Below are 25,815 nucleotides of genomic sequence, written 5' to 3' on the forward strand. Positions count from 1 at the left end.
TCCTTCAGCCTTCTCTTTTCAAGAGAAAAGAAACCCAGCCTGTTCATCCTTTCCTGATAGGTTAATCTCACACTTCTGGTATCATCCTTATAAATGTATTTTTGCACTCTTGCCAATGCTTCTTTGCCTTTTTTGTAATATAGTGACCAGAACTCCTAATTATGGCTCAGCTATAGTTCAATATAAGTTTGTCATAACCTCTCTGCTTTTCAATTCTATCGCTGCAGAAATAAACCCAATTGCTTGGTTTGCTTTTACTTTGGCCTTAATGACCTACGTTGCATGTTTATGTTTTGTGTATTTGCACTCCCAGGTCCCTTTGCTCCTCTCCCCATTACGATTCCAAGTACTGTGCAGTTGTCTTATTTTACTCAAACATTGTACCCAACACTTAACCTATGTCAAAATTCAACAGCCAATGATATGTTCAGTCTGCAAGTTTATGTCTTTTTGTAAGTTGTTGCAGAGCTCCTCAGTGTTGACTATCCAGCCTAATTTGGTATCATCTGCAAATTTAGAAATTGTGTTTTTGATTCCAAAATCTAAGTTCTTAGTATACATTGTAAATTTTGAACAATGGACTTTTCAGCATTGGTTATTGGGATCCATTTATCTTTTGCCAACCTGAACAGCTGACTGTTCCTGAAGTTAAAATAAAAAATAAACCCCCGGATTCCAAATGAATCAGATTGGTTCAGATGAGTAATATTTCTACCAGTCTAATGACATAATGGAATTATGCATGTATAGGCTTGCACACGACAGCAATGAGGGTGATGGTTCCTCAGGACTGCAGCAAGAGCTAAGTTCAGGGCACCACAGGTGGCTCAGCTGCACAGGTGTGACGGAAGAAGAGTGGAAGAGGAATAGTGGTAGGGGATTCCATAGTTAGGAGAACAGACAGGTGTTTCTGCAGCTGTTGATGTGTCTCCAGGATGGTATGTTGCCTCCCTGGTGCCATGTCAAGGATATCACAGAGCAGCTGCAAGACATTCTCAAGGGGGAGGATGAACTGCCAGAGGTCATAATTCACATTGGTACCAATGACATAGATAGAAAGAGGGATGAGGTCTTGAAAGCAGATTTTAGAGAGCTAGGTAAGACATTAAAAAGCAGGACCTCAGAGGTAGTAATCGTCAGATTACTACCAGTGCCACGCGCTATTGAGCATTGAAATATGGGGTTAGAGCTGATGAATGCGTGGCTGGAGAGATGGTGTAGGAGGGAGGGATTCAGATTCCTGGGGTATTGGAACTGGTTCTGGGTGAGTGGAACCTGTAGAAGCTGAATGTTTGCACTTCAATTGGGCTGGGACCAATATCCATGCTGGGAGGTTTACTGGTGCTGTTGTGGAAGGTTTAAACTAGTTTGGCAGGGGGATGGGAACCCGAGGTAGATTCAGATGGGGCAAAATCAGAAATAACAATGGAAGGCAGAAAATCAGTGAGTGAGTCTGGAAGACAGAAGAAACAAAAAATGGAAAATAAAGAAGAGAGTTTTACAGTGCTCAAGGGCATATGCTTCATTGCAAGGAGTATAGCAAATAAACGACACGAGCTGAGGGCACAGATAGAAACATGGCTTAAAGAGGGACAAGAATGGTAGCTCAACCTGGCTGATTATAGGGTTTTCAGATGAGATAGGGAGATAAAAAGGGAGGTAGATGGAAATTTTGGTTAGAGAAGCAATTTCAGCTGTGAGGAGGGATGATAGTTTAGAAAGATCAATTGAGGCCATATGGAGTGAGCTTAGGAACAAACAAGGGCAGTCACATTACTGGGAGTGTACTATAGACACCCAAACAGTCAGAGGGAGCTAGAAGAGCAAATGTATCGGCAACTCTTTGAGAAGTGCACAAACAGTAAGGCAGTAATAGTCGGGGATTTTAACTACCCCAATATTAACTGGGATAGTTTTTGTGTGAAAGGAATGGAGGGAGCAGAATTCTTGGGGCAGAATTTTGCCCTTGATGGGTGGGCGGGCCCCACCGGCTCGGCGGCGGGCGGGCAGCTGATCGCCGCTGCTGAAATGGGCCCCGCCACCATTTTAAGTGAGCGAGCCAATTAAGGCCCGCCTAGCGGGCCACCTTTCAGGAAGTGCCATGCACTTCCTGTGTGGGCGAGGGGGGATTCCCCAACTGCCAGTGTGCGCTCTTTCGCGCATGCGCGCTAAAGAGCGCTCATCTCCCTGAGACTAAGTGCTGCCTCAGGGAGAGCACTGAAAGTTTTTGAAAGTTTAAAAATAGAAAAATAAAAAAATTATTAACATATCCCCCTCATATGACAATGTCATACGAGATGGGACATGTTAATAAATATCACAGAAACTTTATTAAAGTTTTTAAAAACCGACATGAAACCTCATCCCACCGGTGGATGAGATTTCATGTTTTTTCAGAAGCCCGCTGGGGCTCCTGGCCTGCCTACCAACCTTAAGGTTGGACGGGCAGGGCCTTTAATTGATTTAACTACCCTGTCAATGGCCTCAATTGGCCATCGACAGGTCGGCGGGCGGACAGCTGATCGCGCTGTCCCTACGCCTTCCTGAATATTTAAATGGGGTGGGATGACGTCAGGGGGTTCCCCGCCCCCAGCTCGTCGACGGAAAAATTCTGCCCTTGAGGTTCATTCAGGGGACCTGTTTTTGGCCAGTATGTAGCACGTCCAACAAGAGCGGGTGCAATTCTGGACATAGTTTTTGGAAATAAAGCTGGCCAAGTAGAAGGAGTGACAGTGGGAGAGCATGTAGGTGGTTGTAATCATAATTCAGTTAGTTTTAACACAATTATGCAGAAGGATAAAGATAAAACAGAAGTTAAAGTTCTAAATTGGGGCAAGGCCAATTTTACTAAGCTGAGTGATTTAACCGAAGTGGACTGGAAACAGCTACTTGAAGGTAAATCAGTGTCAGAGTCGTGCAGGCGTTCAAAGGGGAGATTCAAGGGGTTCAGAGTAAACATGTTCACATAAAGAAAAAGAGTAGGACGGCCAAATTTAGAGCCTCCTGGATGTCAAGGAGTTTACAGGGTAAGATAAGGCAGAAAAGGAAAGCTTATGTCAGACACAGAGCTCAATACCACAGAAAGCTGAGTGGAGTATAGAAAGAGGAGGGGTGAAAACAAAAAGGAAATTAGGAAACCAAAGAGGGGTCATGAAAGAATATGCACAAGCAAAGTCATGGAGAACCCAAAGATGTTTTATCAATACATTAACAGTAAGAGAATAACTAAGAAAAGAGTAGAGCCCATAAAAGTCCAAAAAGGTTACCTATGCAGAGGCAGAGGATGGGGGTATGGTTCTGAATGAATACTTTGCATCTGTCTTCACAAAAGAGGGGGTCCAAGCAGACGTTGTAGTTAAGGAGAAGGAGTGTAAAGTATTGGATGTGATAATCATAGGGAGAGAGGAAATATTAAGGGGATTAGCATCCTTGAAAGTGAATAAGTCACCAGGGCCGGATGAAATTACCCCAGGCTGTTAGAAGGAGCCAGGGAGGAAATAGCAGAGGGTCTGACCAACATTTTCCAATCCTCGCTGGATGTAGGTAAGGTGCCGGAGGATTGGTGGTCTGCTAATGTTCTACCTTTGTTTAAAAGGTTAGCAAAGGTTAGACTGAATAATTATAGACAGTCTGATCTCAGTTTTGGGCAAATTTTTGGAATCAATTCTGAGGGACAGGGTAAACTGTCACTTAGAAAGCCATGGGTTAATCAAGGACAGTCAGCATGGGTTTATTAAGGGGAGGTTGTATCTAACTCATTTGATTGAGTTTTTTGACGAAGTAACAAGGAGGATTGATGAGGGTAGTGGAGCTGATGTGGTCTACATGGATTTTAGCAAGGCTTTTGACAAGGTCCAACACAGCAGACTGGTTAAAAAAATAAAAGCCTATAGGATCCAGGGGAATATAGCAAGCTGGATACAAAATTGGCTTAACAGCAGGAAACAAAGGGTAATTGTTGATGGATGTTGTTTGTCACTGGAAGGCTGTTTCCAGTGGGGTTCTGCAGGGCTCAGTACTAGGTCCCCTGCTTTTTGTGGTGTATATTAATAATCTGAAAGTTAAATATAGGGGGAATAATCAAGAAGTTTGCACAACACAAGAATTGGCTGCGCGGTAGGTAGTGAGAAAAATTACTGTGGACTGCAGGAAGATATCAATGGACTGGTCTGGTAGGCAGAAAAGTGGCAAATGGAATTCAACCCAGAGAAGTGTGAGGTGTTGCATTTGTGGGGGTCAAACAAGGCAAAGGATTACACAATAAATGGGTGAATACAAGTAGAGAAAGTGAGAGACCTTGGAGTGAAGGTCCACAGATCCCTGAAAGTTGCAGGACAGGTTGATAGTATTTAAGAAGGCATATAGAATCCTTTCATTTATTAGCCAAGGCATAGAATGTAAGAGCAGGGAGGTAACGCTGGAACTATATAGTTAGGCCTCAACTTGAATTCTGTATGCCGTTCCAATCACCTCATTACAGAAAGGATGTAATTGCACCAGGGAGGGTACAGAGAAGATTTACAAGGATGTTGCCAGGACTGGGAAATTGCAGCTATGAAGAAAGATTATATGGGCTGGGATTGTTCTCCTTGGAACAGAGGAGGTTGAGGAGATACTTGATTGAGGTGTACAAAATTGTGAGGGGCCTTAGTGGATGGGAAGGATCCATTTACCTTAGCAGAAAGGTCAGTGACTAGGGGGGCATAAGTTTAAAACGATTGGTAGAAAGATTAGAGTGGAGATGAGGAAAACTTTTTTCACCCAGAGGGTTGTGGGGGTATGGAACTCACTGCCTGAAAGGGTAGTAGCGGCAGAAACACTCAACTCATTTAAAAGGTGCCTGGATATGCACCTCAAATGCCGTAACCTGCAGGCCTACAGACCAAATGCTGGAAAGTGGGATTAAGCTGGGTGGCCGGTTTTTCAGCCGGCGTAGACATGATGAGCCAAGTGTCTTCTTTCTGTGCTGTAAATTTTCTATGATCTCACTCAACCATATATTAAATAATAATTAGATTAATTTCAGGCTTCAATCTGTATTAGAACACTGAAGTTAGTTGACGGAGGGCAGAAAGCTATTGCAGACAGATACCATCGTAGTCAGTGAAAACAAATAGTTTAGTTAAATGTGAGCATTAAATCAGCTCAATGATTTACCATTTTCAATGCTTATATTCATTCTACAATCTCAATATACACTTAAACATGCACCCATGTTTACACAAAATGTTTACACATAAAACACTCATCTCCCCCCTACACAAATATTTACATACAATGAATATATCTCATACCACTCATGCTGAATGAGACTTACAATGTCAATCAATAGAGGCTATAAATTAAATCTTTCTATGATTGACTAGTTGTTTTGTATGTTCAGCTTCTTTAGAGCTTGTGGAAAGAAATATGAACAGCAGCAAGAATTCTTTTCAAAGCACAGAAAAATTATTTATCGTGTAATTCTGATCATCTTCCTGACAGGTAGTGTTTAAGATATTGTGAATAACTGAAAACAACATGATTAATATACTTATATATTGTTATAATCTAGTATATAGTACAAACTTCCTGTCCACGTACATTACTTCCTATAATGTTTTTTATGTTAACACTTATAAGGGAAACATTCCTATGTAAACATTTAGAATGGGAAAAATAGCATGTAAGCATTTGGCTATAACGATTTTGCTTTTTGAAAAGCTCATTTGCAATTTTTTTCACAGCAACTGAAATTGCAATGTTTAAATAAGGATAGGATTTCTGCAGGAGTTTTCATGATCTCTATGTCTTCGCCTTCCAGGTTAGTTAGTGTTTTCAATGTAGAAGCACTGACTGTTTACCTTCAGCCTTGGGTGCATTGGTTGGAGTCCTTTGAGCCACCATTTTGAGCACTTACAAAATCTTCAGGTTAGGACTTACAGGACATCTGTTCTAACATTAGGACTGTTTACCCACTCATTAGCGTGCATCCGGACCCTGGGATAACAGGGGTCCAAGTTGTAAGATATTGTTTCCTTTTGGCCAGTCCTCTCATGTCTTCGTGTGTGGTAGCAAGAAGAGATTACCAGGCTGTCACGGTAACAATACCAGAAAACCACCTCTGTCACAGGTTCACCCCTGAATTCAGTAAGATTCTTGTGTATGTACCCTGGCCCTCAGGTGATAAGTAGAAAGAATACCATAATAAGTGAAAAAACAATTCAGTCGAGCACTAGGGAAAGGAATCTGCGGATAAACATTACATTATTTCGACCATGTTTATAGTAAATGGGTTGAAATATTAAAGGCCTGTTGGCTGAGTGGTATGTCTATATTTGGAAGCATGAGACAAGGTTACTATTGGATTTGACATTGGTGTTGAGAAATGCTGTGGTATAATAGTGGATTGAATATGATCATTACCATGGGCAGGATTTTCCCTTTGTCAGCTGGGCGGGCCTGGGAGCAACTGCAAAGCGGACCGCCACCCGCGATCGGGCCCCGACCGCAACTTCACACTGGTGGGCCAATTAAGAATTAAGCGTGGGCTCCGCATTGGCTGGGAACGGCCGAGCAGGGGCAGGGGCCTGTTGGCCGCTGGTTCCAATGGCGACCCGGTGGCTGGTTTAAAAACGGCCCAGGCAGTTCAGAAGGTTGCCATGGAGGACATCTCCTGTATGTTCGCAATGGAGCTGAGTGTGACTGGAATCGGCAGGCAGGAGGACAGGTCGGGTGGGCACTCAGCCCCCCACTTCTCTGATGAATGCCTTGCCGTCCTCTTGGGACACCCTTATCCCCAGGGATGGGAGGAGGAGGCCACCGCACCTCACCAAGAGGGCATGGGAGGAGGTGGCAGCGTGGTCAGCAGCTGTGATGTGGTGCGGCTTTCCTAAGTGCAGTGCCGGAAGTGCTTCAATGACCTGTTGCGCTCAGGAAGGGTGACTGCCATGTTGGCATGGATCAGTGTGCAGATGTGTTAAGGTCTGGCCGTCCCCCCGTGGACTTCAAGGGTGTTAAAGTCTGAATACCAACTGTCAATCATGTCGGAGCTGGCCAAGGGGGTGAGACCTGGCTTCTTGGACTGATTGCCTTGTGGCTCAAGGGTCATGACTCAGAAGTGCCCTGCCAGGTGCTCCTCAGCTGGTGTTGGCCAGGCTGCAATGCTGCTGCATGTACAGAGTGGACTAATCAATGCTCCTCTGTTCTTTCAGGAGAAGACTGCCCACAACAATATAGAAAGGTCACGGACCGGTGGAGCCCCGCAAGCCTCCTAATCCTTTCGAGCTATGAGCAAGATGCCGTGGAGCTTGAGAACTGGCACGCCCCACGTGCAACTGGGCGTGGAGAGGTGGGGATGCCAGACGAAGGTAAGAGTGCAGTGCACAGAGGTGAGAATTTCAGATTGTGCAACCACTCTAGTGTAGCCTCTTCAATGATGTGAGCCTCGAACCTGGAGTCCGCATTGATCATTGGAAGATGAGGGCACCATGATGCAGATCTCTGTTGTCTCACCAAGGTTCCTGGCATTACAGTGACAATGTGATGACTTTAACTAATGATGTCCTTCTCCTCCCTTTTAGGTTCACCAGCAGGCATTCAATCTCTGGACCCTGAAGGGCCAACTCCGACACTGGAGGACCACTGGGCATCATTTGCACCTACCTCAGAGCCGCTCTTTGAAGCAGGCACCAGTGCAGATACCAGCACCTCGATGGGCAGTAGAGCAGCAGCTAGTGTATCGGTGAATATTGACGAGGGCACTTCACAATTGCTTGAGGTGCGACGGCAGTCAGAGGACTGCTGGGGTTCAGGACGATGCTCAGTCAAAGGCTGATGATGAGCTTCTGGAGGCATCCATTAGGTGTCAGATACTGGATGTCCAGTGGTATGTGCAGGAGGATCTGGCAGAGATCCATGAGGGTCTGCATGCCATGGTCTCCATGAAGGAGACGTGAGCACTGTGGTGACTGTCACAGTTGAGTGCATTTCCTCCTGCATTGAGAGAGTGGCGACTCTCATGGAGATGCAACTCCAGGGACAGAACGAGGGGATCCTGGGGTTGTGCTTGGACCTGCAAGCCCTCACACAGGTGCTGACCTCAGGTGGTCAGTGTCAGTGTGGGAGATGGATGAGGCACCCAGTGCCCGTCTATAAATAGTGTGCACGGAAGTCCACAGCAACTTCACGCTGGCGCACAAACTGCCTGTCGTCTCTGCGGGCTTCTCTCAGGGTGCTCCTCCGCCCCTCCGCCAGTGACCGTGACATCTGATGAAGCTGCAGTGACTGGGGCGACATCAGCCATGACACTGACCGCTCCATCCCAGGTGGGGCCAGCACAGGCTCCACTGGCCAGAGGACGACCTCCAAGGTCATCAAAGTCAACAAGACAGCAGAGTCAGCAGGCTGTCTCCAATACTGGCGCTAGTGAGGGTGGAGCACCTAGATGTAACACTCGCAAACGTGAGTTAAAAGCACCATGAGCACAAGAGGGACAGGTCATGGGTGACTTTATGTTCATTTTTGTTAACTTTATTTATACCAGTCTGATGTTGAATACCAGAAGCGTTCCTATTAACATTATTGAATTGTTAGAATGACATAAATTGTGTTTTTGTCTTCATGGCCTGAGCATGCTTCACCTTTTTATATCGTTGGTGCGGGGAACACCAGTATGTGATGCTGGATGTAGGTGGCTCTGAACTTTATTGCACAGGCACTTAGCGTTCTTTGTGTTCAAATGAAAGGGTCCTTTCAGACATCCGGGATGGAGGCGGCAGCCCTGGCATGTATTTGAAGCTGATCTTTGGTAACCTAACTGAAGGAGTATTGGATCAAGGCATCCCTAGTGTCCCTGCCTCCCTGCAGGTTACTGAGCTCTGGCTCCACGCTGACTGTGTTCTCCTCACCATGCTCCTCTTTGGGCTCACTACTGGACTCATCATCCGTGGCCTGTGGAGCTGCATTACAATCCTCTTCCTCCAGTGCCAGATTGTGGAGAGCACAGCATGCTACCAAGACCAGTGACACCCAATCTCCTGGGTATTGTAGCACTCCCCCTGAATGGCCCAGGCATCAAAAGTGCACCTTGAGAAGACCTATGACTCTCTCTACCACCACCCTTGTGGAGGCATGACTCGTATTGTAACCCTTCTCTCCGTCTGTTCTTGGGTGATGGAGAGGCGTCATGAGCCACCTCTTCCACGATAGCCCTTGTCACCCAGCAGCCATCTATTCAGTTGGGCTGGAGTACTGAAGAGCCTTGGCACCTGGGAGTGTCTGAGGATGTAAGCGTCGTGGGAGCTGCCAGGGTACCTTGCACAGACTTGCAGAATCTGCATCCTGTGGTCACACACTATCTGCACGTTCATGGATTGGAATCCCTTCCTGTTGACGAAGGCTGACCTGCTGGCGCCTTGATGGCCACATGTGTGCAGTCGATGGCACCCTGGATGCGGGGGAACCCAGCAATCGCTGCAAAGCCTCTGGCTCACTCAGCATTGCTGGCCCTGTCCGTACGGTAAAGAATAAATTTCAGTACCCGCCTGAACAGTGCTTCTGTCACCAGCTTGACACAACTGTGGACAGCTGATTGGGAGACCCCACACAGATCCTCCACTGAGCCCTAGAAAGAGCCGGAGGCATAGAAGCTGAGGGCCACATGACCTTCAGAGCTGCTGGCATGGGGTGTCCACCCACACAGTCGGAGCTGACCTCAGGCCGAATTGTCTGGCAAATGGAGGTCACGCTCTCCCTCGAGAGGCAGAGCCTCCTTCGGCATTGCGCCTCGGACATATTGAGGTACCTGCATTGCCGCCTGTAAACCCTGGCAGCGGGATAGTGGAGTCTTCTGCAGCCCCTTTGGCCTTGGACTACCTGCTGGCCATGTACTCCTTGTGCCTGCGCCTCTCCTCCCACAGGTCCCTCCCCTGGAAGCTGCATTGGGACACCTGGCCTCCTCTCCCTTCTGCCCCTCTCTTCCTCCTCAGAGGAGGTGCCTTCAGGGGAGACCACCCAATGTCACTGCACACTATTTTACTCCCGTTCGGGTCAGGTGTGCGCCCGCCCACTGGATGAAAGATTCTGCCCCATGAATCAGGTTCCCTTGCCCCCCCACTTTGTTGATTGCCATCTTTTATTCCCCATCAAAACCTGATCATCTACCTTTGTGAACTGTGCTGTTTCACTTTCCTTTTCAGTTATTTCATTTCTAGACCTTGCTGAAGGCAAAAATTTTAGAGAACACAATATGTGATCATAATTTTGGAGATTTTACTGAGGACAAGCTGCAGGACTTCTGTGCCCAATGTGGCATATAGAATGATTCCTTCAACATTCCAGTAGCTTGTTTGATGTATATTTGGATGTGTGAAACTCATTGCATCATCAGTCAGCAACTGTGTTGATTTAATGTGTCATCAGCTATGAAAGGATGGTGCTGGGCAATTAAACAACTATCTTGAGGGGGAGGGTCTGCGGACACCCTACTCTCAGTGATGGCGTCACCCAGCACAGTTGCAAATGTTTGCAGCCACATTCAGTCAAGTAGTGCCGAGTGGATGATCCATCACTGCCTCCTCCTCTGTCCTAGATACCAGTCTTCAGCCTATCGATTTGTTCCACTTGATATCAAGAAATAGCTAAGTGCACTGAATACTGCAAAGGCAGTGGGCCCCAACAACATCCTGGCTATGGTGCTGAAGACTTATGCTCCAGAAGTAACTGTGCTCCTAGCCAAGCTGTTCCAGAACAGCTACGATACTGACATCTACCTGAAACATGGAGAATCTCCCTGGTATGTCCTGTGCACAATAAAGGGAGACAATCCAACCAATTGCTGCCCCATCAGTCTACTCTCAATCATCCGCAACGTGATGAATGGTGTTGTCAACAGTGGTGTAAAGTGGCACTTGCTGATTAATAAGTGCTCAGCAATGCTCAGTTTGGGTTCTGCCAGGACAGATCAGCTCCAGACCTCATACAATCTTAGCCCAAACTTAGCAAAAGAGCTAAATTCTAAAGGTAAGGGGAGAGTGACTACCCTTGACATCAAGTCAGCATTTGACTGATTTGTGACAAGAAGAAGCTCTAGTAAAATTGAACTCAATGGGAATCAGGGGGAAATCTCTCTACTGGATGAGGTCATATATAGCACAAAAGAAACTTGTTGGGCAGAATTCTACGGCCCCATTTCGGCGGGGACGGGGCCGTAAAATGCGGCAGGCCGTTATAAATCCCATTGACAACAGCGGGAACATAAAATCCCGCTGTCGTAAAATTCTGCCCGTTGTGTTTGCTGGACGCCAAGCATTTCATCCCCAGAACATTGCTGCACGAGTTCCTCAGTATAGTGTCCTAGGCCCAACCATGTTCAGCTGCTTCATCAATGACCTATCACTTCATCATAATGTCTGAAGGGGGGATATTTGCTGATGATTGCACAGTATTCAGTTGCATTTGCAACTCCTCATTCTGCAGGAGCTGGGCAACATTCAGTCTTATGCTAATAAGTGCCAGGTGACATTTCTGCCAAATTATATGTGCCTTTGACATTCAACAGCATTACTATTGCTGACTGATGTGCCCGGCTTCTCTGGCTGTCTCCTCTTCCTCCAACATGTGCACCATATGTAATGGGATTTCCATAGAGAACCTCATATTTAAATTTAATTTAATTTTAATTTTAGAAAATTCCTTTGAGAGCCCACCCACTCCAAGTGGGAGGCAAAGTCTGAGCTCAGGTGTCTGGAGTTCAACAAAACAGTAATTTTCAAAATTGCTCTGCAAAACACAAGATTGCAGGTAAAATGTCAACTCCCTTTTATTAAGTTACTTCTGCCTTGAACAGCTGGCCCTGACAATCAAGAGTATATACTGACAGGTCGGCTGAAAGGCATAGTTACATAATAAAAGTGAAATACTGCAGATGCTGAAAATCTGAAATAAAAAACAAAGTGCTGGAAAAGCTCAGCAGCTCTGAAGAAGAGTCATATTCGATGTGAAACACTAACTAAGTATGTTTCTCTCTCCACAGAGGCATAGTTACATCATGTGTGGCTGAGCATGTGATGCTGTTCACTATTTTAGCAGAATTTTCCATGAGACTAGAAATTGAGCAATAATCCCTGTGGATTTAGTGCTAACCCCAAATCCTGTCCCATGATTTGGTGCTATACAGCCAATAAAGTACTTTTGAAGAGTAGTCACTGTTATAGGGAAATGCAGCAGCCAATTTTCACACAGAAAGATCCCACAAACAGCAATTAGCTAAATGATCAGTTAACCTGTTTTTGTGAAATTAGTGAGGGATAAATGTTGATCAGGACACGGGAAAAATCCCTTCTGAATCCTTCACATTGAAAAGTGCAAATGGATCTTTTACTTCACCTGAGAAGGCAGGCAGTTGAACATCTCATCTGAAAGTCAGCACATCCACAGTATAGTACTCCCTCACCACTGAAATGTCAGAATATATGCTCAAGTGTCTGGAGTGGGACTTGAATCCATGATAGAGATGTATACATAAATTGAAAAGTATTTCATTTCTTTTGCAGGCTACTTTTGCATGGTGATTGCAGCATGTATTTTGAACTTTAAAAGAGCCCTTGGACTCCTTGTGTTAACACTGCTAGCCATTTTTTTTTACTTTTGGGATATGCTTATTGCAAAGTATGAAGACACAATTGTTAAGATGTTTGCTTCACGGAGCGGATTCTTCAAACGGTACTCTATTCTGTTCAAAATGTGAGTAAAGCATGCACTTTTATAAATCCTAGAATTGGTCTGGAGATTCATGTCAACTCAACTTACTTTAATTCTTCTTATACAATTTGGTATATTTTTTGTGCCCATCAATTTAAATGTTGGCACTTAAATTTGTTATTTTACTTTCAGCACTATATGTATCAAGTACTCCCAGCGGTTTTGTGAGGACTTTGGGCACCACTTCTCAGTAGCTGACAGTTGAGATTTTCCAGCTGCATAAGTCTAGCTGGCACTGGGGATTGGCCTCATAGCTCTATGTCAATGAGTGCTCTCTCACTGACTTTGCAAATTCCGGTTGGATCAGTGATGGAGAACGTCCACGGATACAGCCTTGGCATTTACACCTGTGTATTCAGGACAATATTTCAAATGAGGTCATACCAAAATCTTATTATAGTGGCCATAGTTTTATAATGAATCATCCGGATGATACAACTTAAGGCCCTGTTGCAATGCAAGTGACTTCCTGACTCTGAGTCTGAAGGTTGAGAAAGTGATCAATGATGATCCCCAAAACTATTTCCCACGAATTACCTTTAATAGACATGCACTTATTAGATTCTTTGCCCTGTTTACCTTGGGCTAATTTACTCAATCTGTCAAAATCCAGTTTCAACCTATTTTCCTCTTATAAGTTAATGACTTTTCCACCAAATTTGGTAACATTTTCAAATTTAATTAATAATGCTTTGCTGTCCTCTGGAAGTGAACAGAAGAGGATTCAGCATTGAACCCTGGGAATCCTACTCACAATCAGTCCTCCTTGGGAAACTTCATTTGAAACCACTTCTCCTGTACTATTCCATAGTCATTTATTTTCAAACACAGTCATCATTTGATACTTATCAAGAACCTTTTGAAAATCCAAGAAGGTGACCTACTGTGTAGAAGCAGAGTAAAACTCCAGCTCTTCAGCCCAAGGAAATACTTTAAACTTGCCCATAGAATAACATCCTTTCATGTGTTTTTATTTTATTTCTAAGGAATTTTAGATATTTGTAATTAGGCAAACTAACAAAAGCATGTGTATGTTGATTAACTTCTTTAAAAAGAAGGTAGATAAATATCTAGTTGAGGATGGTGTTTTAGATTTATCCAAATGTTACATGATCAAATACTAAACATCTATGATGTTCTGTGAAATAGAACCGGTGGGAAGACGAGCACTGATTGTGTAAGATTGTGTAGAGATGACGGTGTAAGATTGTGTAGTGGAGACATGAGGATGAATAAATATTCTGGAGATAACTTCAGGGTCTTTAAGTATTCATATGGAACTTTCCCTTGGAAGAGTAAATGCTGGGTAGAGGATTTATTTATTTTTTATTTAGTTCTTAGGATGTGGGTGATTTTGGAAAAGCAATATTTTTTTGTCCATCCTGAGTTGCCCCGAGAAGGCGACAGTATGCCTTTTTCTTGAACCACTGCAGTCTTTATGGTGATGGTTACCCCAGAACGGTCTTAGGTAGGGAGTTCCTGAATTCTGACCCAAATGATGGAGGAACAGTGATATGTGTCCAAGTCAAGCTGGTGTATTACTTAACAGGGTGTTTTTCAGGTAATTCCAAAGTTATGTCAGAGCCTGATAGAATGGCTAGAGTTTATTGCTTCCTTACAATGTAATAAAGCTGACCAAACTAAGACTTTGCCAAACTTTTATATTTTCTTTTACTTCAGAGCTCTGTATGTGTCTTTATTTGCATTTATTATACTTTGGCTTGCACTGGACACAGCCAAGCAAGATTCGAACCAGCTCATTTCCTTTGTGGGACTTCTCTTGTTTATTATCCTCTTGTTCATCTTTTCAAAATATCCAGAAAAGGTAAAGTCAGTACATGTTTTTTCAATTTTTGTCATTCCTACCAGGTAACCAGAAAGTAGTTTTAACAAATAGTCTTTAATTATATCCTGTAGTTTTGTTCTTTATTTTGGTCGTGTATGTCCAAATCAGTTTAATCCATGGAGTGAATCATGTTTTTAAAAAAAAAACAGTCGAAATGATGAAGTTTTATACTTAATTAAGATGCCAGTGCTGAGAACTGAAATGTTAGTGCCAGTTACTAGGGGTAGGTTTTTTACTTTGCTATCTGGCAGATAATTTGGCTGTTTTGCAACCTGTGCAATTTTAATTCTGTTGCAATCAATGGACCAGAAATCAGGCACCTTCTACAAATTTTGGGCGATCCGCTCTGCCAGGATACCACCCAGCTTGTAAGGTTGAAAAAGTATCTCCACCACGTTAAGGAGTTTCTGAATCAAGTTAGTCAGGGGTAGAGTGGTGTTTCTGCAGCAACCGACATGAGTCCTGCATGATGTGTTGCCCCCTTCATGCAGTGTAAAGAAAGGAAGGAAAAGGACTGAGATCCTTCAGCCAGAATTTCAAGACCAAAGACCTGGTTTGCTCTCAGTACCATGCATACAGTGAGTATAAGAATAGTTGTAAGGGGTTCTTTGCGAGCGGATCACCCTTACTGTTAGTTCTTGACTTTAGGATTTTATAAAGGTCAAACTTATACGGACACATGGTTTTAGGCTCAACCGCAAACTTGTTTATAAACAAAGCACCTCCAATGCCCTAATACAAGAACTCTAAACTAGTGTAACGACACCACATAACACTCAAAACTACGACTTTATTAATAAAAGCCTCCACTGAAAAGAAAAACCCACAGGCAAAACCCCAAGTTCCTGCCCAAGGTTTACTTGGTCCAGCTCAAGCCCCCTTAGGCTTTAGTTGCTACCCTTAAAACTATCCTTAAACTTCAGCCCCAATGTCCCTCGGTTCTGGCTGATACTTACAACTTCCCACCAGCTGGCTGTTCTGGTGCGAGCTGTAGGTCCGTGAATCAGGTTGACCGTTCCTGATCCTCCTTGGTGACTGCGGTCTTTGGCATTTTATTACAAACTTTATTGACAATATCAAAGCATATTTCCTGGAGACATTCTGTTGGATGGTTGGTGTTTAGCGCCTTTTTAATCTCTTTAGTCTGGTTCCTGCCTTGGTCTAGAAAAACCGTTCATCGCGATATTGTTTCCACGACTGAAACAATGGACCCCATCCAGGTGTGATGTCTCTGACTCCCAAGCTGATGTGCATGTGGTAAAGTCCATTCACCTTAGCTATTGTCAATGCTTGTTTCTGTGATGTCTGTTGTCTGGGGCCACCTGCTGGGATGGTCTCCCAGTTTCTTTAACTGGATTGTCTGATGGCACCTGCATTGTGTCTTTGTGATGATAATGTCCCAGTGTCTTTACATAGTATTGACTCGGTTTTGGCATTGACATGCTTTGAAGATTAACCCCAGGCAGTACAGCCTGCCTCTGTGTGTTGAGGTTTGGCCTGTTTGTTTTGCAGTATTTATGTCCATGAAGCAAAGTTTTTTGGGGGGTTTTATATTCAATAAAAGCCCAGTTGGAGGGGATTCCGATCCTACATAGTAGAACAAAATAAGTTAACCTGTGACTGGAGAAAAGGTGCAGGAGGGAGGACTCCAGATTCCTGGGATATTGGAGCCAGTTGTGGGCAAGAGGGACCCGTTCAAGGTAGACAGGTTACACTGCAGCAGAGATGGTATGTTTGTGCTCATGGGAAGATTAGCTAATATTGTGGAGAAGGATTTAAACTCGTTTGACAGGAGAAGGCCACATGATGAAATACCAGAGAGGAGAAACAAGGTAGACAGAAGGTTGGGAAAAACAAATAACTGCAGAGTAAAGAATAGTTTAGAAACAGGAGGCATCTTGCAGGGGGCAAATGTCAAGCAGCCTAAGATGCATTTGAAGTGCATGTATGTAAATGCATGGAGCATGGTAAAATCATGAGATCATAAGAATTAGGAGTAAATTTGGTCCATCACACTTGCTCTGCCATTCAGTAAGATCATGGTTGATCTGATTTGGCCTTATCTCTGCTTTCCTGCTTGTTTCCCATAACCCTTAACGCCCTTGTCGATCAAAAATCTGTCTAACTTAGCCTTGAATATATTCAATGACACAGCCTCCACTGCTCTCTGTGGAAGAGAATTCTAAAGACCAACGATCCTCTGAGAAAAGAAATTCCTCTTTATCTCTGTCTTGAATGGGAGACCCCTTATTTTTAAACTGTCCCCTCGTTCTGGATTCCTCAGTGAGGGGAAATATCCTCTTTACCACTGCCATTAACACTCCCTTTGTCTTGTGTCCATGATATCTTTGTCAATCTCTCCTTAGCTGTCACCTATCCCCGACCTTCGATCTTGATCCACTTGCTCCACCTCCTCTTAATTGGATAAAATCCATCACATCACATTTCTACTTCTCTTTAGTTCTGAAGAAGAGTCATATGGGCTTAGAACATTAATTCTGTTTCTCTCTCCACAGATGCTGCCAGATCTGCTGAGTTTTACCAGCATTTACTGTTTTTATTTAAGATTTCCAGCATCCACAGTATTTGCTTTTCTCTCAGCAGCTACCCTGTTAAGCCTGTTTGGGAGAGATGGTGGTGTAGTGGTAATGTCATGGGACAAGTAATCCAATGACCCGGGCTAATGCTCTGGGGCCATGGGTTCAAATCCCACCACAGTAGCTGGTGGAATTTGAATTCAATTAATAAATCTGGAATGTAAAGCTAGTCTCAGTAATGGTGTCCATGAAACTATCATCGATTGTTGTAAAAACCCATCTGGTTCACTAATGTCCTTTAGAGAAGGAAATTTGTCATCCTTATCTGGCCTGGTCTATATGTGACTTCAGACTCACAGTGTGGTTGACTCTTAGCAGACCTCAATGAAGGACAATTAGGGATGGGCAATAAATGCTGGCCTAGCCAGCGAAGCCCACATCCCATCAACAAATTTTTAAAAAGTGCCCTCAGAATTTTATATGCCTGGATAAGATTGCCTCTCATTCTTCTAAACTTCAATAAGTATAGGCCCAAATTGCTCAATCTTTCCTCAAAAGACAACCCTTTCATCTAGAAATCAACCTAGTGAACCTCCTCTAAACTGCTTCCAATGCAAGTATATCCCCCCTTAAGTAAAGAGACCAACTGTACATAACTCTAGGTGTGATCTCAGCAATGCCCTGTCCAGTTGTAGCAAGACTTATATGCTCCATCTCCTTTGCAATAAAGGCCAAGATATCATTTGTCTTCCTATTTACTTGCTGTACCTACATGCTGACTTTTTATGATTCAAGCACAAGAACACCTAAATCCTTTTGTACCAGAGCAAAGCGCAGTCTCTCCATTTAAATAATATTCTGCTTCCCGTTTTTTTTGCTTTTTTGTTTTTAAATTATTCTTTCATGAGATGTGGGCATCGCTGGCAAGGCCAGCATTTGTTACCCACACCTAATTGCCCTTGAAATGATTGGCTTACTAGGCCACTTCAGGTAATTTCTGATCCCTGGGCGCTCCACTAGTTACAGTTTGCCAACCTGAAAATGATCCATTTATCCCGATTCTGTTTCTTGTTACTAGCCAATCCTCTAATCATGCTAATGTATCACCCCCCAACACCATCAGCTCTCATCTTGTGCAGTAGCCTTTAATGTGGCACTGTATTAAATGTCTTTTGGAAATCCAAATACACTACATCTCCTAGTCCCCTTTATTCACCCTGCTTATTATACCTTCAAAGAAATTTTCTGAATTTGTCAAATACAATTTCCCTTTCATAAAATCATGTTGACTCTGCTTGATTGTATGATGATTTTCTAAATGTCCTGCTACTACCTCCTTAATAATTAATTCTGGAATTTTCCCAATGACAGATGTTAGTCTAATTGGCCTATAGTTTCCTGCTTTCTGTCTCCCTCCATTCTTTAATACTGGTGTTACACTTGTGGCTTTCCAGTCCTCTGGGATCTTTCCAGAATCTAGGGAATTTTGGAAGAATACAACCAACGCATCCAGTATCTCTGCAGCCACTTCCTTTCAGATCCTAGAATGCAGGCCATCGACTCCAGGGGACCTTTTCAGCCTTTAGCCCTATTAGTTTTCCTCATACTTTTTCTCTAGTGATCATGATTATTTTAAGTTCCTCCCTTCCTTGTACCCATCAGTTTTCTACTATTCTTGAGATGCTTTTTGTGTTTTCTACTCTGAAGACAGATACACAGAACTGATGAGCTGCAGGCTTAAGTTGCCACATGGGATTGTAAAACAACAGTAACAGAGACAAAAACAAAAATAGCTGGAAAAACTCAGCTGGTCTGACAGCATCTGCGGAGAGGAATACAGCTAATGTTTCGAGTCTGTATGACTCTTCATCAGAACTAAGGAAATATTTCTATATTTCCTTAGTTTTGATGAAGAGTCATATGGACTATTTTTGGTTTTGTTTCAGATTTCCAGCATCTGCAGTATTTTGCTTTTATAACAGTAACAGAGAGCTAGCTCAAAGAGGGAAGGATTGAGAAATTAATATTTCTGATCACAAGGTATCTAGGAAAAATTGAGTATAGAAAAAAGGGAATTGGTAGGATTAATCAGAGACTATTACAGCACTGGAAAAGGATGAAGTAGTTGAGAGACAAATATGGTTAGAATAAGGAATAGTAGAGGATCTATTGGGCTACTGGATGTATGCTATTGGCCACCAACAAGTGGTAAGGGGATAGAGGAGAAAATTTCAGGCAAATTACAGAAAGATGCAAGAGCTTTTCCTCCCTAGACGACTGAAAGTGTAGTGCCAGCGGAATGACAGATGGCTAACGTTATACCTTTATTTAAAAAGGAAGATAAAACATGTCCAGGAAACTATAGACCAGTCACTTGTCTTTGGTAGTGGGAAAAATAATGGAATCTCTCTTAAAGAAGAAAACAAAAAATGTCTAGAATCCAAAAAGGTAATATAGAATTGTCAATATGAATTTCAGTTGGGAAAGCCTTGCTTGACCAATTTCATTTAATTATTTGAAGAGGTAGAGAGTGTGGACAATGGTAATGCAGTAGATGCAATTTATATAGATCTCCAAAAAGCCTTTGAGAATGCACCATATAATGGACTAATTAATAAGTTTAGAGCATGCGAAATCGGGGAAAAGTAGCAGAATGGGTAGCTAGCTGGCTGCAGGGCCTGGAAGTGGTGGGTGCGGAAGGTCTTAATCACCAGGGCTTGTGCCTCTAGGGGGGGCCCGGGCTCATTGAGCAAGTAGCCTGACAATCTGGATTGGTCAGTGTCCAAGGCAGTCAACCTGGCACGTAAACCATTCCGGTTGACAGGCTAATCGGCCAATGATTACTGTTATTCTGAACAGTAATAGGATGTGCCAGTTTCCCCAGTCCCTCCTTCACTACCTCCTGGACTTGTATTTGGACCTTGTCATCATTGAGTGCTGCTTCCTTTAGCTTTACTCTTGTTTCTTCAGAGCTGGTTGGAGGCTGCTGGAGCAGAAAATAAGAGGTAAAGCACCTAGTGTCTTGCCTCTCCGGCCCTGCTGACCCCCTCCAGCTGCTACTCTTAATGCAGAGTTCCATCCACCACATCATATCATGTGAAAAACTCTTTCAGCTCCATCTCATCAATATCTTGAAGCAGGCTCCTGACCAATAATTGAGGACTATTTGGTTAACGATTGTTTCTGTATCCCCCAGTTAATTTTCACTGCGACCTGTCCTAGGGCTTCGTGGTGGCACGCTCTGCCATTCCCTAATTTGCTGATCATGAGGCCTTGGGGGTGGAATCTGTATTTCTTGTTTTGTCTCCAGCTTGGGCTATGCTGTTGGGGTTTTAACAAAACAAAGTGGAATTCCAGTGGTGGGGACAATGCCACGAGCAGGCAGATTCTTAGGGATGGAGATTTTACCACATGGTCCTCAGCAACTTTCACCTCCAAAACAGGCTTCAGCTTTACTTCCTCCACAGGTGGCCTGGTTCTGGTTCTGGTTCTAAAGGTTCTATGTTCCTATGTTCTCCCCTGACCTCAGTCCTCCCTTGATGGTGAGTGCAAGTGCGAGTGTGACTTGTGTGAGTGAGAGAGCGAGTGAGTGTGTGAGTGAGAGAGCGACAGAGAGAGAGAATGACAGTGTGTGAGAGGGGGTGTGTGCGTGAGGGAGAGTGACAGTGTATGTCTGTTGGTAAGAGTGTGTGAGAACCCTGAGACTAGGAGTGAACTCAACTCAACTGCTTTCTGTGGTAGCGAATTCCACAGGCTCACCACTCTCTGGGTGAAGAAATTTCTCCCCATCTCAGTCCTAAATGGCCTACCCTGTATCCTCAGACTGTGACCCCTGGTTCTGGTCTCCCCCACGATCAGGAACATCGGGGTACCGCAGGGATCGGTGCTGGGACCCCAGCTATTCACAATATATATTAATGATTTAGATGAGGGAACTAAATGTAATATCTCCAAATTTGCAGATGACACAAAGCTGGGTGGGAGGGTGAGCTGTGAGGAGGATGCAGAGATGCTTCAGTGTGATTTGGACAAGCTGAGTGAGTGGGCAAATGCATGGCAGATGCAGTATAATGTGGATAAATGTGGTTATTCACTTTGGTAGCAAAAACAGGAAGGCAGATTATTATCTGAATGGCTATAAATTGAGAGAGGGGAATGTGTAACGAGATCTGGGTGTCCTCGTACACCAGTCGCTGAAGGTAAGCATGCAGGTGCAGCAGGCGGTAAAGAAGGCAAATGGTATGTTGGCCTTCATAGCGAGAGGATTTGACTATAGGAGCAGGGATGTCTTGCTGCAATTATACAGGGCCTTGGTGAGACCACACCTGGAATTTTGTGTGCAATTTTGGTCTCCTTACCTGAGGAAGGATGTTCTTGCTATAGAGGTAGTGTAGCGAAGGTTTACCAGACTGATTCCTGGGATGGCGGGACTGACATATAAGGTGAGATTGAGTTGGTTCGGATTATATTCGCTGGAGTTCAGAAGAATGAGGGGGGGATCTGATAGAAACCTATAAAATTCAAACAGGATTAGACAGGGTAGATGCAGGAAGGATGTTCCCGATGGTGGGGGAGTCCGGAACCAGGGGTCACAGTCTGAGGATACAGGGTAGACCATTTAGGACTGAGATGAGGGGAAATTTCTTCACCCAAAGAGTGGTGAGCCTGTGGAATTCGCTATCACAGAAAGTAGTTGAGGCCAAAACATTGTATGTTTTCAAGAAGGAGTTAGATATAGCTCTTAGGGCGAAAGGCATCAAAGGATATGGGGAGAAAGCAGGAGCAGGCTATTGAGTTGGATGATCAGCCATGAACATAATGAATGGCAGAGCAGGCTCGAAGGGCTGAATGGCCTACTCCTGCTCCTATTTTCTATGTATGTTTTCTATGTAACTCACACACACACACACACTCACACTGTTCGGTGTGGGGACAGAGACCCTCCCCCTCCCCAAAACCTATCCACACACCGGGTGGGGAGAGGAGGGAAACCCAGGCTGAAAGGCAACCCACTTCTGACCCCAACTTTCATATGAATTCTAGAGTGGCTTAGTTAAACTTACCTCCTTAGCTCAGCTCCTGTCCCCTCCCAGTTCCCTGGTGACCTACACATGGGGCCTAATCTGTCTGTCTCTCCAGCTCTGCTTCTTGAGCGAAAAGGCAGAAAAGGTTTTATTAGTTTGCTCTGCTGCTTGACACTTTTTTATGGTCATTTTTAATAATTAGTTTTTTTTTAATTATCAATTTATTGTTTTGACATTGATTTTTTTTTGGGGCCCAGCAGTTTGTATATGTTTTCTTTATACCTTAACATTTTTTTTGAAATTCATGTTTAATGTTGTGCCAAACCAAATCTCAGGCAGCTGCTGCTGGGTTTCCTGCAAAAGGGGAATGAGAGGCTCAGAAGAAGTCTGATTGCTTTTTCAAGGGCTGGAAAAAGGGTTATTTTTGCTCCAATAGAAACTGGAAATGTTGGAAATGCTCAGCATATCTGATGGCATGTGTGCAGAGAGAAACAGAGGCCTGTGACCCTTTGTCAGAACTAGTGTAGATCATGGACCTGAAGTGTTGACTCTGTTTCTCTCTCCATAGATGCTGCCTGGCCTGCTGAGTGTTTCCATCATTTTCTGTTTATATTCCAGATTTCCAACATCTGCTGTACTTTGCTCTCCTAATATATGCTCCATGCTGGGAATTTCTAAGAGTGTAAGGCTAATTTCAGTTTAAAATTAGAAAATATTGGTCTCAATGCAAAGTGTAATCTTTATGCTAACAAAGTCCGCTTGTATGGATAGAAATAGCTCATTACTGCAGGTCAATTGGTTAGTAAGTTACTGCAAGGTTTTGCCATTTTTAAACTTGGAAGTGAAACCAGGAGTCATGCACCAATAGAATATGTCACTGTTAGTTCAAGATATTCTCATTTATACATACAATTGTTTTTATGGTGCTTGTGAGGTTCAAGTCTTTTGGATTTTGCTGTCCGGATATTGCATGGGGCTAGGTTCAAAGAAGCGAAACTGGATGAATAATATGAACAGTTAAGTTGGATGGACAGCCATGGTTGTAAAGTATATCATGCTGAAACCTGAGCTTTCGATGGTCTTTATAAATAGAGTACAAAAACCAAGAAGCTTTGCTAAACCTATACAAAATAGTTCGACCCCATTGTGGCTCTAGTTCCCAATTCTGGATACCTGAAGGATGTGAGGGGGCGAGTTAAAGGTGGGAGGGGTGGAATAAGGGTCCTGGAAACAGGAGAAGCACCAGGACCCATGATTTCTCTCCCTGGCCCTGGCTGGCTGCAAGACAGAAAGCAGAGTGTAGAGGTAAAGGGTAGCTATTCAGAATGGCAGAGTGTGTGTTGTATTTGATCCAGAATTGAACTTCCAGCCACTAAGACACTACTGCCATCACTAAGACACCTACTTCCTCTGCCTGAACATTATCTTAATTCGCCCACGCCTAAGCTCACCTGCTGCAGAAATGCTCACCCATGCCTTTGATACTGCTAGACTTGATAATTTCAATTTGCTGCTGGCCAGCCTCCCATCTTTCACCTTCATAAGCTTAAGGTCATCTAAACTCTGCCAATGTATCCTAATTTGCACCAGGTCTCATTCACTCATCACCCTTCTGCTCCTTGACCTACATTGGCTCCCAGTTGAACAATGCCTAGATTTTAATATTCTCATCCTTGTTTTCACATCCCTCCATATGCTCTTTGTTATGACCGATCAGTTGGTAAAGCCGAGTTATTTCAAAATCCAAGAGGGAAACTTTAAACAACTGTCATAACCTATAATTTTAAGTGTTATGTTTGAGATGCAACTCTAAATTCAGGAATCAGACCACTAGTTCTCAAGATTTTACATTAAACTAAATGAAACATTTTATTATTTTACACAGGTTAAAATATATATACACATGGCTACAAATTATTATGATCATAACTTTTAACAAATTCCCAAACTAATCTCCATTAAGGCAACAGCAACCCATAGACTTAACCAGATACCAGGCAAAGCATTTCCACCATACAAATTCAAAATGAGGTTCCTTTCATTTTGGTTCCTTGCAGACACAGTGGTAGGTTACAGGCTTTGACCTTACATTGCCTCTGCTCTGCACACCCAAAAACTGCTGAAGTTATACCTAGCACTGTTCATTGAATGTAAATTCTCAATGTATCACCAGCCTCTTTGAACTCCACCTTTTAATAATAAAACTCCTTTCATAGTACCAATTTTATTAGTAATATAAACACATTGCTTGGTATCTGCTAGATATGTGTCAGTTTCACCCCACTTCGTGAATGCTCTATTCAAAAAAATGCATATGCACTCTATCTCTCCCACATATCAAACTAGTACACATCAAAGCACCCAGACTATCTGGCTTTAATCCAATTAAGCCACTGCCACAGATTGAACCTCTATTTTAAAAGAAAATATTTTCCAATAATATTATATACATTAATAGCTTCATGACACTCTCCCATCCCTATTTCTATAATCTCTTTCAGCCCTGCAACCCTCTGAGACATCTGTGCTTCTCCAATTCTTGTCTCTCGCACATCCCCAATTTTAATAGCTCTACAATTGGTGGCTGCACCTTCAGCTGCTTAGGCCCTAAAACTCTCCGCCTTTCTACCTCTATTTCTTCCTTAAAACCTACCTCTTTGACCAAGTGTTTGGTCATCTGCCTTAATATATCTCCTTATGTACCTGATGTCAAAAATTTGTTCTATAATGCTTTTATAATGCTGTGAAGCGCCTTGGGACATTTTATTACTTTAAACATGTTATATAAATACAAGTAGTTGTTGTAGAAGTGGGGTCCCATAAGGGCCAGCACTGGGGATCCCTGGTGTTCATAATTTATATTGATGCTATAGACTTTGGAATCAAGATCACAATTTCTTAATTTGTGGATGACACCAATTTGGGCGGGGGGGCGGGGGGGGGGGATTTTCAACACTGATAAGTACTGCAACAAATTACAAGAAGACATTAATAAACTAGTAATATGGGCATATAATTGGCAAATGGATTTCAATGTAGATAAGTGAGGTACTTCCTTTTTGTTAGAAAAATAACGGTACTTATTACATGGAAAATAAGAATCTTACTGAGAAGCAAAGGGATCTGGGAGTGCAAATATGCTTATCACTAAACGTTGTGCCATGGTCAATTAGACCATAATGAAAGCAAACCAAGCATTAGGGATTATTTCTGGAAGATTAAAATTGAAAAGCAGAGAAGTTACAGTAAACTTGCATTGAGCCTTAGTTAGGCCATATCTGGAATTCTATTTACGGCTCTGGTCACCATATTATTAAAAAAGATATTGACGCACCGCTGGAGGTGCAAATAAAACGGGTTTACAAGATGCTACCAGAACTATGAGATGGTACATATCAGGAAAGGTTGGACAGCCTGGGTCTCTTAAAAAGAGAAGGCTGAGGGGTGACCTAATATTTAGAATCATGAAAAGTTTTGATAGAGTAGACAAAAAGTGTTCCAATGTATGGGGAGGAGCAAAACTAGAAACCATCAATATAAAATGGTCACCAGGAAATCACATCGAGAATTCAGAAAAACTTCTTTACTCAAAAACTGGTGAAAATGTAGAACCCACTACCACAGAGTATGGTTGAGGCAAATAGTATAGATGCATTTAAGGGGAGGC

General features: G+C 43.3%; 1 protein-coding gene across 2 annotated transcripts in view; it reads left to right on the forward strand.

Moving 5' to 3' along the window:
* LOC144696457 (solute carrier family 28 member 3-like) overlaps positions 1–25,815 on the forward strand; it is a 231,588-nt gene that overhangs the window by 71,904 nt on the left and 133,869 nt on the right. For both annotated transcript variants that reach the window (XM_078567765.1, XM_078567772.1), the window contains exons 2-4: positions 5,384–5,484; positions 12,534–12,723; positions 14,422–14,566. In XM_078567765.1, coding sequence (XP_078423891.1) covers positions 5,384–5,484; positions 12,534–12,723; positions 14,422–14,566 — 436 coding nt within the window. The remainder of the gene's footprint in view (positions 1–5,383; positions 5,485–12,533; positions 12,724–14,421; positions 14,567–25,815) is intronic.

Source organism: Cetorhinus maximus, chromosome 2 (genome assembly GCF_964194155.1).
Source record: "Cetorhinus maximus chromosome 2, sCetMax3.hap1.1, whole genome shotgun sequence".
Classification (NCBI taxonomy): Eukaryota; Metazoa; Chordata; class Chondrichthyes; order Lamniformes; family Cetorhinidae; genus Cetorhinus; species Cetorhinus maximus.